This window comes from Vipera berus, assembly GCF_964194415.1.
Source record: "Vipera berus genome assembly, chromosome: 2".
Classification (NCBI taxonomy): Eukaryota; Metazoa; Chordata; class Lepidosauria; order Squamata; family Viperidae; genus Vipera; species Vipera berus.
The window spans coordinates 202,866,943-202,881,642 of record NC_138203.1 but is presented as its reverse complement, the minus strand read 5'-3'; the positions used below and the strand labels follow the sequence as shown (position 1 = coordinate 202,881,642).

The following is a 14,700-nucleotide window of genomic DNA, read 5'->3' as shown; positions in this document are numbered from 1 at the left end:
TATTGAAGATTTGTTATATGATTGTAATATAGGAGTATTACCATCACCCCATTGCCTTAATCATCAATTGCTAGTTCAAAGACAGTTGACAACTTCCATGACCTCTGCAGTGTTGGACTTATTTGAATGATGCAAGTATCTTGTGGATCTGCAAGGAATTTCTCCATCTGCTGGGTAAACCTGCTGAGACCCCAATTCACTGCTAGCCATGGCAACTGATAAAAATCTCCCATGAGTGCCCTCTTTTTAATTGATTAATCCCAAGTAGCTCATTGATTTGACCATGGGCCTCCAGGAGATGAAGCAGCAGCATCTAGAGCAGAGTTTCTAAATCTTGGCAACTTTAAAATGTATGAATTTCAACTCACAGAATTCCCCAGCCAGCATGACTGCTGTGAAATTCTGGGAATTGATGTCCACTCATCTTATTGCCAAGATTGGGAACCCCTGACCTAAAGCATTGATAGTGAAAGACAAAAAGTGAATAGGCTCAAGCATGGGTAAATGCCCATGTTTGGGCCTTTTTCAAAGCAATAAGGGAGGCAGAACTCTTTAACTTCTTAGTTTTTCAGCTGTGCCTAACTGTTATGTTTAGGGTGTTTACCTTCCCATTAAGAAAGAACCAGCATCAAGAGCTCTGCCTGACTGTTTGATCAGTGAGTTTCCCATTTTGCTGATAAAATGAGGGGCTCCAAGGCTCAGGAGAGGTGAGGGGGTCCAAAGTAATTGGAATGCTCCCCCCCACAGTGGAAATCATGTTATTCCCAACTACCTTATGAAAGTAGCTTAAAATGGAGCTAGTCTGGAAGGAATTAAGGTTGTAATCTTATCTTGGTTGAGGTGTATAGGTTGATGCTTGTTGGAGTGTTCATGTTTTATAGGTGCACATGCTATGCTTTGATTTTTTTTTTAATCTGACCATGTTTATTTTAACTGTATTGCATATCTGTAAACCACGAAAAGCTCTTTGGCATTGTGTCAGGATATACAATAAATGCAGACAGACAGATAGCAGACATATGTGCATTCATACATATATGTTGTACCAATGAAGGAGAATACATGTTGTTTGCCTTTTGGGCAAGAACAGTATTGGGCAGAGCTTTTATGAAGAAGCTGTAATCTGCCCAATGGCATTCTTTGTACCATGAACCAAACAGATAGCCCTGTGTAAATCACTGTCACTTTATCTCCAATTTTTTTTACAATTGCTCAAATAAAGATAAGGGAAGCCATTAAACACATTTGAACCACAAAAATGTTTGGCCTTTAATCTAAGGAATCCCATTTCCTCTCTAAAAGGCCAAGGCCAAGAGTCTCTTTTTTGAGATTGCTCCTCCTTTTTTCTGTACTTGTTTCTGCCTTTTGGAGCAGACATGGTACTTTAACAGGAAGAAAAGGGGAGAAAAAAAACTGATTTATTTTATTATGAGGCAAAAGACACCTTCTGTTGAACCAAGGGACTTCTCACTCAGCAATACAGATTCTCTTAAAGCTTTCTCAAAGCTTTGTTTTAAACATTAACCCTCTCATTGGGTTTGCAGAATTAGAAAAAGGACATTTAGTACAGGAACAATTAATATAGTCTGTGGATAATGGAAAAACATCGAGCCAAATCAGCTCTGAAACTGTTCTTAAATTCAGTTATCCGTTGGGAAAGAATAAACAAAGATTTTTCCATTCTATACTGTTGGAAGATGAGCTGCAACGGTTCAATCCAGCCATGAGTCACCTCCAGGAAATCCTTTCACACCTTTGTGCAGATGTCCTAACACTCTGTGCTGCCATCCATCTCCTCCTATTCACTGTGCTAGGGCTTTCTCCAGCTAGTCAATGGAAGGGCACAAACATTGGTAGCCAGTTAGAAAACTGCACCTTTATTCATTTTTTTTCCAGTATGTGATTTTTGCAATGATAAATAAAATGGGAAGGAATCCTAATTTGGAGGGGTGGGGTGGGGGGAGATTAGAGAGATATTGCCAAAGCACAGCAAAACAAAGTACTTCATTAGTCTGACTGGGGAGGAAGGAAGAATTGTGGTAGAGTATTAGAGAAAGAAAAAAAATGTAGCATTTGGGAAGACATGGCAAGTATGGTAGTGTAACACCAATAGGAAATACCCATCTCACAGTTCCAGAGGCTACACTACAAATATTGGCAGCATTGTCTCTGGAGCAGAAGCCAAGATAGTAGTTATTTGACTCCATTTTACAAGATCTATCCATGTCCAAGGGCATCATAATTCTCTGGGTTAATTCCAGATAGGAGCTCTGCAGGCATGATAGATTTACAGTTACCAGCATCTGGCAGTCAATACTGTACATCCAGGTTATATGAATTGCAATCAAATAGTTCTCAAGGCCATCAGGCGGTTCTCTATTTATGGTAGAGAGATGAGGTCTTCAAAAAAGCAAGTTAGCAATTGGAAAAACAGACTGCAAATGCATACATGTTACAACAACACTATTCTTAGTGGGATCAGTTTGTAGAGGGTTGCGTAAAGTTATACAAGAAAGACTTAAATGAATAGAAATGCTTTCCATTAGTGCAAATCCGTAATCAGGATGTTGCCATCCTGCTACCATTATTTTGGCAGGACAGCCGCTCTGTCAGACAAGTTCAGTTGGTGAATCTTTTCTGATCCCTACACCAATTATCGAACCATGCAACAAAAAGAAAAGATCCTTGGGCAAAATAGTGCCCTGTTGAAATTCAAGCAGGTTTTGACAGTAGATCACCACACTGGGGGATCCGTATTGTGGATCTGGCAGTGATTTCTCTTGCTAACATTTTGAGTGTTTGAATTGGGAAGAAAAGGAAAAGATAATGCAGAAACCATTATCTTTATTCTTACCTATCCAAGTGTATGCATTAGGAGATGAGTGAAGAGATCCTTCCCTCAGGACCAAACCGTTTGACATATTTTATACTAAGAATTGCATTTTCATACAAATCAAAGATAGACAACCTGCTACTCCTTTTGGAATTACAAGTTTCACAAGCCTTTGCTGCTGACCCACAGTCTTCAAAAATATCTGAAGGACTTCAAGTTGACCAGGATATCTGTCCCTGATATAAGCTTTTGTGATACACAGTGCATAGATGTGAACAAAGATCCATTCATCACATCTGGGAAGAACAAAACCAGTGCTGCATTCTGCAAAAAGTTTTAAAAAGTGACAGGAATAGGAAAAGCCCTGGAATCATTGTGTTAAGCAACCTTTGGTGCAAGACACAAATGTTACTTAAAAGTCTGACTGGTTGTGTTACTTAGAACACAAGGATATCTTAAAAAAAAGATCATAGGCTCAGACAGTGAGACCTCCATGGGGACAGTGTTCCCTTTCCTACTGTTAAGCACTATGTCTCAAATTCCGTAAACTGTCAAGCCACACTGGACTTTCATCTGGGCGGGATCACCTCTCTGACTCAGAATTTTTCCCTTCTACCCATCTTACCCAGTTGGTTCAATAAAGGATACCATTTTGTGCCTGTCTGCTGGGGAGGGACACAGCAATTGGCAAAGGAAACGGCCTTAGGCTTTCGAGCAAGTCTTCGTTTCCTCAGTGGCCTTTGACTTCTCTGAACCAGGACCCAAACAAATCAGCCCCAGCTTTTCTCTCATTGGCAAAAAAAAAGAAAAAAAGACTGTGGGGAGAGGTGGAGCATTTTTGAACTACTGAAGGATTTGGCTGCTTGAACTGGAACAAGGCGATCGGGGCTGCTCTGTTCTCCCCACCCCACCCCCAAGAAAAGCTTCCTCTTTCCCGTAGGAAATCAATGGCAATTAAATCAAGAAAACCACCCTCTCTTCTCTCAGTCTCACAGAATCGCACTCTGCCTTGCGACCACCCCGTCCGTCCCATCCATTTCAAGAGAGCTGTACTGAGCCTCTTTCCAAGCGCGCCCCCCCACCCCAAAAAAGCAAGAGGCATGGGGTGGTGGGCTGAATGGCTAGCCCACAGCCAAAATCACTCCCGGTCCCTTCGCTGTCTCCCTCCTCGGCAGCCTTACCCTTGATGCCTGCCCCGGATTCGGCTGTGCTGCAAGATCTGTTGGTAAGGCGCTCGGCTGGCGGCCCAGGCATTGGTGACCCACAGAGCCAGCGCCAAGGAGAAAAGCAGCCCGCTGCGCATCGCGAAGGAGTCCCCGGAGCTGAGCGATCTCGGCCACTGACTCTACAATCCCAGGCGAGCAACGAGGGGGCAACACCGGACGGGGAGCGGCGAGCTGTAAGAAAGGAAAAGAGCCGCCGTTAAATAAGAGCGTGAGCGAGGAGGCTGGACGGGGGGGGCAGAGACAGGCCCTATTTGGGCGGCACGGGGCTGGACGGGGCGCGGCTGACTTTCCGACTGAACTGAGTAACCTGGCCCGCAAGGCAAAGCAAGGAATGAAGAGGGAGGACGGGGAATGCAGGACGTGCAGTCACCTGAAGCTTTCGTGTGTGTGTGTGTGTGTGTGTGAAGAGGGAGACGGGGAATGCAGGACGTGCAGTCACCTGAAGCTTTTGTGTGTGTGTGTGTGTGTGTGTGTGTGTGTGTTTTCTGCTGGTGACTCTTGCCCCCCTCCCTCTATCAGGCATTAAAAGAACGTGAGTCTGCAACCCCAAAAAAGATGGTGACTGCAAATATATATATATATATATATATATATATATATATATATATATATATATATATATATATATATATATATATATATATATATATATATATATATATATATATATATATATATATATATATATATATATATATATATATATATATATATATATATATATATATATATATATATATATATATATATATATTGTTCATCCATAAGGAAGTCACTATTCCCATTTTAGGAAAGGGGAAGTGAAGGCACAGTAGTGACTCATTCAATAGGTCCATGAGATCATTAATTCAGTCTGGGTCTTCCTAATACAGTTCTGCTGATTTTACATTCTACTCAATGCCTTTGTTAATGGCCCTACAGTTACGTGGGACTGCACATGAAATTACATACGTGTAAAAAGAAGGCAGTTGCTAAAATCAATCCGCTCTAAAATGCAAGCCAAACAGAATAACCACCAGGGAAAAGTTGGGATGGGTAGATAATAAGAAAATGAAAAGCTGTATTAAAAGAATATAAGGAAAAAGCAGAAGGTAACGAACGAAATCACTGCAGGCATCTTTGAAGAAGACAAAGTTTCCGCTTGTGTAAACTGAGCTCAGCTCTTGATGACTTACTTGATATGCCCACGTTGTCTTATTGACAACAATATGGAAGCAATTTACCACGATCTTCTTCTGGCCAATCTCTATTACATATTATCAACTACATAAAAGGACAAATCTTTGCTGTAAAAGTTTATGTATTGCACCTTAATAAGCCTGAACTGGCAGTGACTGATCCAGAAAGCAGATCTGCAATATGTGTGAACTACTCAAGACAAAAGGTCAGCCTGGGAGAAAGATTAATGTCATATTATCCAATGTTAGGAAAGGAACGGAAAATAAAGCCCTCTGGAGCAATTTTTCAAAGAGCTGCAGAATGAGAAAAGGATAGTTTGCCTTCCTCTCCTCTTACAGGAGAAACCCATGAATGGAATTCAGTTCAGAAACTCCAGAGCAAGGCTATGATTATTGTCCCACAATCCCACAGTTAAAGTCCCATGATTTTAACATGGAAAGTTAAAAAGACAAATAGCTCCAATTCAGATAAGGACAGATGCGACCTGGGGTAAGAGTACAGTTTAGTGTTTATGCTGGATGATGACACAAAGCCACAACCAGGAGTAAGATTCACAGACTGCAAATGTCTAACCCCATAAACTGGCCAGTTGCTCACTGAGTTGGGTTTGTTTGTTTGTTTTTTAAAAAATGTAAAACTACAAAGGATCTCATGGCATTTAAAGGCTGACATTTATTATTTCATGGGTGTATGAGATAATGTGTTAGTCTTTAACAGTGCTTTTTTTGTAAAAGAAAAAGGTGCTGGAACTCACACATGTCATACAACCCGCCTTGCCTACCCTACAAGGTTCCATCCAAAAAAGGTGCCGGAACTCCGTTCTGAGAGTTCTATAAGAAAAAAAGCCCTGGTCTTTAAGGTGCAGTAAGATTCTTGTTTTTGCTACAAAAGATTTAAAACATTCTTTTTGTTGTTGTTCTGTTAAATAATATTTTGTTAAAATGATTTGCAGAAATATACCTTGTTTCTACAAACGTGCTGGAAATATTGACTATAACACATCAACACAAAAATGCTTTTATACTTATTTTCAAACTAAGCAGCCAAAAAATGACAGCTGTTGTACTATAAATCAGGAAATGAATTTCTCCCAAAGGTATCACAGAACCTAACAGAAGAAGCCTTTAGCTTGACAGAGATGTGAGTTTGTGAAATGTAACCACAGGCTTCTCATGCATAACCCATATTTCCTGATGATGAAATAATTATGGTTCACAGTATTATTGCAAACTTTATCTACTGAGAACTTACTGCAACCAATAAATAATATAGCAGAGGGTTTGTAAACAGATAAATGTCCTTGTTGTAAAAAGTGAACTTTTCATTTGCAACTTAAGAAGACCCAGGTTTTTTGATAGAAGGATTGATACATTTCATGAAAAAGAACCATTACATCAACCTATGTCTGGACAATATAAGATAACTTACAGACTGAGTAAGTTGTTTGCTTATTTAAATAGAATATTTCCCTAGATTTTGAAATGGGGATTTATCATTTTTCTATGGCAATCCCACCCTACGCAACTTAATAAATGTCGTGTGCGTCAACCAGTATGATAAACTAGATTAACGAATGGTTAATTTCATCTCAGAATAATCACTTTTTAAAGGTATATTCTCAAAAATGAAAAATAAATGAAATTCCTTGTGTGAGACAAATTCTTTCTATGTCCAATCACACTTGGCCAATAAAAAATAAAGAATGAAGAATAAACACAAACGTTTTAACTGGTATAAGTATTTTTTACTATATCTAATGTTCAGATAAACCCAGTGAGAAAGTAAGCATGCCTATTCTATTAAATGACTGCCTTTTCTATTTAAAATTAGTTTACTTAATCCATTAAATTATTGGTTTCATTAAAACTTTTTTAAATGTTTCTGGTTTCATGCTCATTTTTTTCACCTACTGTTGAATGTTACTATCTTCTTCTGAGTGGAGGATATACGTACCACTATATGTATCTGAGTAATTTTATTCCATTTACAACCCTATAAAGAATACATTCAGATGGGAAACATTATCCTGTGGTTTTATGATCAAGCAAGTTGTTAGATTATAATATTTCATGTGACAGTTTATCCTAAGAAAACAGTTTTTATTCTAAGAAATTGTAGTTTTTGAAAGACATGCATACACATATGCTACATAATAATAACTGTCTGCACATATCTTATAGATGTTTACACCCAAATGTGAAGACTGACTGCTTTCATGTGGCTGGGCTGCCTTGGATGCCTCTTAGAAGATTGCCATAGTTGATGGCCCTAGACAACATTATCTGATCTGGGGAAAAGTTTAAGCAGGATTGGACTTGGGTGGGAGACCACTAGGAAATCCCAGGATTGTAGGCCTGACTGCAATCACTTGAGAGGAAAGAGGCATCATCTATCTAGGACTTGTTCCTGACCAGTTTATTATTCAGGTTCTTTTAAATACCTGTCTCCTTTTGACCTCAATAGTCTTTTATTTTCAACCAATACCTTTTAAGGCAAACAAAAGGAAAGATAGATAAACTTTTAGCTGAACTGGCTGAAACTGTGAAACACTTTATATCACTGCTGGAATAAAAAAACTTTTATTAGAAGTTGATCAACTGATTTATCCAAAACTGCAACTTTTGGGGGGTTTGCTTAGCTGATGTCATTGCTTTACAAATGCCCATAAATAGTATGACAGCAACCTACAATCATTGGCTACAAGCCATTTGGTCATACAAGAAAAGATTATTGTTGAAATGGTACATGTTCAAGCCATTTTATCTACTGAACATCCCTCAGTTAAACTTCTGTGGCAGAATTCTCAGCCATGCCCATGTTGTTGTGTGACAATTCTGGAAGTAATTGGTTCACACATCTGAATAGTGTCCAACATGAAGAAGATTGTTGTGCTGTGATAAATGATTGGAATATTTAATGAAAAATAATGACTATACTGTAGAAATCAGATGGTAACTGACCCATTACACTGCAAGGAGGAGCAACGTTGGCTTCATGCAGACTCCTGTTGCTTGAAAGACTTTCCAGGGTCTCCTCGTTGTCCATCTTCCAAGACACAGAAACTAGGCTGCCCAGCAGCTGTTTACGGAGAGTGGCAGTTTTACTTTGATAGGCTTCTGTGAGAAACCTATCAAAGCCAGACGATATAGAAACTTTTGATATGCTTACATTAGTATTCTTTGTGATGTTACAAAGGAAGGTGTAGATCAAATACATTGTATGATATTATTAAAAACTGATCAGGGCAGATAATGGGTAGGAAATTAATTTGGATCTTTGGTTCAGAATTCTTTTTTCAGCATTTTAAAAAGTTGATTAACAAAGAGTCTTTAATGAGGAAATTAGACATCAGAGTGGGGATTATACTACCATCATTTTAGGTAGCCATGTGGACAAGAGGTATTGCCGTGAACTCTGGCCCAGTTATGGGGACAGAGTCCATGTTAAGCTTCAGCCTCCACATTTAATATCTCAGGGAAGAATTTGCTGAGTTCCGAATAACCTTCATTCCTGAGGTGTCGATGATGTATGTTTTTTCAACCTCACTGTTTGAGTTTGGGGAGCCAACTGGCTCTTTATTTATTTAATTTACATTTGGGAAGCTGAGATTAATAGAGTTCTTTCCTTACATCATGATGTTAGATTTTTCTAAGGCTAGTTCAGGCACAGAGAATGGAAAAATGGCAAGTAGCCATCGCTTTCTCTTCACCGTTGGGCCTTATGGAGAGAACACTTAAGCTGGCCAAGGAACCTAGCCTGTGTATGTCACACATACATTCTTTTATGAAATGCATATGGTTTGCTTTAACTAGAGTGATTTTATAGATTACAGTTAAGCAGATAATTGGGAAAAGATGCTGTTTATAGAAAAAAGAAAAAAAGAAAGAGACAGTTTGGGGGGGGGGAGAGAGGGGCTTGTAAACATTTCTTGATATAGAATTTTAAGATAAAAGAACATTTGATCCGCTCCTTCACAGCCCACTTAAATAAGCTATGTTTTAATAAATCATATTAAATTTGGTATAACTTACACATAAAGAAAGTTTAGTTGTCAAGCAAGTTTATCTTCAAGTCAGCAGTAAGTGATGTTTATAAAAGTTTCTTGCAGCATGTTTTCAGTGTCTCCATATCATTATTACAGTGCCTGCAGGCTAAATAGCAAGTGAACTTGTCATTGGTGGTAATTGGTTAGCAAGCAAGCAAAACAAACTCAAGAAAATGAGGTTCAAGAAGCTGCAATTTGTACTGAACCACAGTAGTGGTGAAACTCCTTAGCTCTTTCTTCTACTCTGATGACTTTTCTGCTTGAATTAAAATGACAGAAGTGGATTCTTGTCTTTTGGATCTGGAAAAGAAAGTGACAAGTGCCTTTTAAAAAATTTCTATAAAGAAAATAAGGAGACATTCTTCAGTGGAAATGCACATCCTATACACTCCTGAGATCGTGGATTTCTTTGTCTGAAACAGGTAGGAACCAATTTTAGAAAATGGACAATGAGGCAGCTAATACTCTAATTTGGAAACAGCACAACATCCCGCATTATACTATGCCTGAGGCTGCAGACTTCCCAATGGAAAACTCTTGTCATCAAACATGCCCTGTTAATTCTCCAATTTCTAGCATAACCAGCTTGCCTCATTTACCTCACTGTAGGACCTGCAGAGAGAGAAAGTTTAAGACACTTATTTCCATAATTTTTTTCTGCTATAAGTTGCTTTACCACATAATTGTGGTTTGTTTAAAATTAAAGCAAACAAACTAAAGAAGCACTATGTGCAGGTTAAAATCAAATGCAATTTAAATAGAGATAATGCACAATGGATTATAATTTGAGGCTATTTCTTTGAGAAACAATTCCAATTTAAAACACTATTGTTTGAAATATCTACTACTTTTGACAAGCAGTGGTAAACCTAAATCTCTATACCACCAATTGATTTAGATTGTACAAATCAGCCCAGCCACTGGCTCCATACTATAACTTTGTCATATTAATCTATTGGCTACGTGTAAAGAACAATATCAAAATCTATCATCAGGTTATCTTTCAAGAAAAAATATCAGAAATAATGGTCACAGGCTTGTTCTGTTAAAGCAAGACAAATTTAGGAGTCTTCCTATTCACTTATATTCACCTATATAATTAGGCAAGAAAAACCAATTGTATAGGTACAGAGTAGGTGAAACTTGGTTTAACGCCAGAAACTGTGAGAGGTATCTTGGCGTCTTAGTGGACAATCACTTAAATATGAGCTAACAGTGTGGCAGCAGCCACAAATGTCAATGCAATCCTAGGCTGCATTAATAAAGGGATAGAATCAAGATCACACAAAGCCTTAGTAAGACCACATTTGGGATACTGCATCCAGTTCTGGTCACTACAATATATAAAACCAATGCTGAGATTCTGGAAAGAGAAGAGCAACACAAATGATTGAGGGCTGGAGGCTAAAACATACAAAGAACACTTACAGGAATTGGGTATGTCTAGTCTAATGAAAGGAAGGACTAAGAGAGACATGATAACAGTGTTCCAATATTTGAGGGGCTCCTACAAAGATGAGGGGATCAATCTATTTTCTAAAGGACCAAAAGGCAAGGCAAGAAACAATTGATGGAAACTAATCAAGGAGAGAAGCAACCTAGAACTAAGGAGAAATTTCCAAATGGTGAGAGCAGTCAACCAATAGAATAGCTTGCCTTCAGAAGTTGTGGGTGCTCCATCACTGGAGACTTTCAAGAGACTGGACAACCATTTGTTTGAAATGGTATAGGGTGTCCTGCTCAAGTAGTGAATTGGACTAGAAGACCTCCATGGTCCCTTCCGACTCTATTATTCTCTGTTCTCTGTTCTATCCTACTTGAAAAATTTGAATTTATATGTCAATCAAAAACACTCATTTTGTAATTTTCTTTTATTAAGTATTATGCTGGTCCATAAATATATTACGGCAGTTGTTTTGATTAAGAACTTTTAACTTGGGATAATTCCTCCCCCTTGATAAAAAATTAAGTATTTACCATACATAGCCTATTATATTAGATAATGGTCCTCTTTCTTGCAAATGTATCTGGTGATACATTTTCCATAAATGTGTTATCATGTCTACTAGCAATGAGAAGCTGTATATTTTAATGTGGAATCTATGAAACATATTTGGCTGATCCTTCTAGCTAACTGAAGTCCTAGAAACAATAATATAGCAGGCTATTACGGTATATTGATTTCCAAGAAAAACAATTACTTTTTAATATAACCATTAGCATTATAGTTAACATGATTTCATCTGTATAAAATTCCAGGAGGATTTCTCTATATTCTGTAGTATGATCAAGATGGACAGTTTTGGTATTTATTAATTTTGTCCATCAGAGTTTGCAAGTTAGATATCTTGGGCATGTTCCACAAATCTGTCTTTGGACCATAAGTAAAAGAGACTTTTTTGTGATCCTATGGGTTATTATTCCTCTAGAATGTCCTAATTAAAACTCTTTGTGCCTGTTAAACTGTAAAATAAACAAGAGTCTGTTTTTCTTGTCTGACAGTGTACCAAGAGACTATGGAGTTCAAAGTCATATGGTTTTAATCCTTCAGGTTGTATGGGCAGTTTAAGTCATTCTTGGCTTCCTCCTCCTTTGCAGTACTTTCCTAGACAGTTAAAAAAAAGAAAAAAGAAGGTAGAGCCACCTCAGCCAACCTCCTTTGATCTTTTTAGTACTTTTGTCTCTGTTGAAAGAATCTCATAAACAGCTTAGTGTAACTCTAAATATAATGGCTTGCTATACAACAAGTAATGGCTTGCGATACAAACACATAGTCACCTCCCAGGAGGCATTGCATCTTCATCTAAACATGCTAAAACACAAGACTGATTGGATGCCTAAAGTACACTTTAAAGATCCACTTGAATAGTCTTAAATGGACCACCTCCATCACAAGAGCATCAATGTAAGTATAATGATGCTATCAGCCTTAGGTCACGTGGTCCTAAGCATCTAAAATTTATTGCATCACACATGAGTCTCAAAGTAAAAATAAAAATGTTTTCAACTAGTTCTTGATAAACACAGGTGTTACTATTTGAATTTCAGTCTTCTAGAGTAAAAAATATTTCTGGTGCAGCATGTAGTTTATGAAAGCGAACTGGTATGTCTCACCTATACTACTATAAATTCTAATAAACAAAAAGGAAGTCCAGCGTTCTGATCTTTCATGATAAAATAAATATCTAGCATACAAAGATTAGTCTGAAATATGATCCAAAAGAATCAGCCAGGTGTTCCCTGCTGTCTGACCAATAAAATGGCTTGTGTGCAATAAACTGGCTGCTGTTTCAATCAATTGCAACAGGCAGACCTAAAGCCAGACTTAATGATTCTGAAATGAAAGTGCAAATGCTTCCTGGTCTGTTTCCGTTCTCATATGGTGGTATGACAAATGTCTGTGCTGCTTTATATATGCAAACTGAGCTATGCTGGTGACAAGAAACAATAATCTGTTCCCAAATTCAGAAAAGAAACGTTGACCCCAGGTTCCAGAACATTTTTTTGCATTATTGTTCTCATGGAAAAACTAATTATGTACCTCTGGGTAAGGCCATGGTATTTCACAAATTTGTATTGTAAATCATTGTCATAAAAAGACAGGAAGGAATCTCTGGTAAAAACATTTGGATAATTTATTTCGGCCATTCTTTTCCTCATTAAATTTTGTGTTTCCTATTCTCATTCTAAGTGGAACATTTTTAATTAAAATAAGTAGGACATACAGCTTTTCTCTCATAAATCTGCATCAGACCAAGCCTTATTCTGGTTTCCCCTGATTTCTTCACCAATTTCTGTTAAAATTCTTTCCTTTTCTTGCGTTGGGCAAAATCACAGCAGCTATCCTCTGATATCTCAGTTGTTGAGTCAATGTGTGTGTGTGTGTGTGTGTGTGTGTGTGTGTGAGAGAGAGAGAGAGAGAGAGAGAGAGAGAGAGAGAGAGAGAGAGAGAGAGAGAGAGAGAGAGAGAGAGAGAGAGAGAGAGACCGTGCTAGTCGTTTCTGACTCTAGGGGCTGGTGCTCATCTCCGTTTCAAAGCCGAAGAGCCAGCGCTTGTCCGAGGACGTCTCCGTGGTCATGTGGCCGGCATGACTAGATGCCAAAGGCGCACAGAACGCTGTTAAATGTACTATCTTTGCTTAAAGTGCATATTCTGCTGCCACTGAATTCAAATGTTCTTTTCTTCCTTGCATCAAACTTAAGATATTTAGGAGAACTCCAGGGACAGTGGCTTTCTCTTGAAACACTCTTTTTTTCATTACGGCTGCTGCTCCCTTTTGACAGCAATGGAGTTGCACCAAGAAAGAAGAGAAGAAACAGATCTTCTGGATTCCTTTCACTGGAATCACATTTATATTTATATTTATGTATATGTCCAACCAAAACAAATTGTGTTTGCAATGGTGACATGCAAATTAGAAAATCACTAGATTTGTATTTCATAAATTGTTAAGCTTCATGCTAACATCAATACAAGTGTGGGAAGAATCCAGAGAAAGAAATATTTTGGGAAATATTAAAAAGGCAGAATATATTTCTCCAAAGGAATAATGGAGAAGATCTTTAGAAGGCAGAAAACTCAGCAGAAATCAGCTTTTAGAAATGCAGACGTAATAATCCATTCAGAAAGGTTGGGGGCCCGGAAGCTAGAAGCTATGAGATTAGGAAGACAATGACAATGAAAGATGGGTCTGGAAAATCTACATACCCCACCCAAACGCTAAAAGACATGACCTTTGGGGACATAATAGGATTAACCCACCAATACCAAAAGGGCATACTCAGACTCAGGTCAAAGTACATGACACAGGAAATACAAAGCCTCAAACAGGAACAGGAAACAACCTCAAGAGCCCCAGAAAATATAAAAACCGACCACTCCCAGCAATATGTGGTCAGCTTTTCCAGAGCCATCTTTCTGTCTGGCTCTCCTCTTCAATAAACTACAACCTTCTTTCTAAAGCAGTCTCCATTTTGTTTATTCCTGGCTTAGACTGGACCCTGATGAAGATTTTTCTTTCATCACAAGAAATCTCAGTTAGAACAGATTTGGTCCAAAAATGTTCTACATTTTTTTCCTCAAGTGTAGCAGCAGTTCCTTTTATGAGCCATTCTATTCTTTCTGACAAATCATCTGAGAAATATTTTTCCACCTATCTTAGTTTCTTAATCTGTTTACTTTCCTTGCAATTTCTTGATTAACTGCTGCACTGTGTTTTTTTCATGCATCTGCATCTCACGTAGAACTGATATTGCTTGTGGTATTCTTTTCCACACCACTGGCACCAGCATCTGCTGAAAAGTCTGGAAATTGGGGAGAAATGAAGGAGATCAGCTTCATCACAGGGAACAAGGACTTGATGAGACTTTTTCTCAGAAACAATTTCCAGATGTTTACAGCCAGGGGTCTGCCACAC

At 38.3% G+C, this 14,700-nt stretch overlaps 1 protein-coding gene across 1 annotated transcript in view; it reads right to left on the bottom strand.

Annotated features, from left to right (window-relative positions):
- TGFBI (transforming growth factor beta induced) overlaps nt 1–4,228 on the bottom strand; it is a 56,046-nt gene extending 51,818 nt beyond the window's left edge. Inside the window, exon 1 of the mRNA XM_081315614.1 lies at nt 4,015–4,228. Coding sequence (XP_081171740.1) covers nt 4,015–4,136 — 122 coding nt within the window. The 5' untranslated portion in view covers nt 4,137–4,228. The remainder of the gene's footprint in view (nt 1–4,014) is intronic.
- Nucleotides 4,229–14,700: the final 10,472 nt, after the last annotated feature.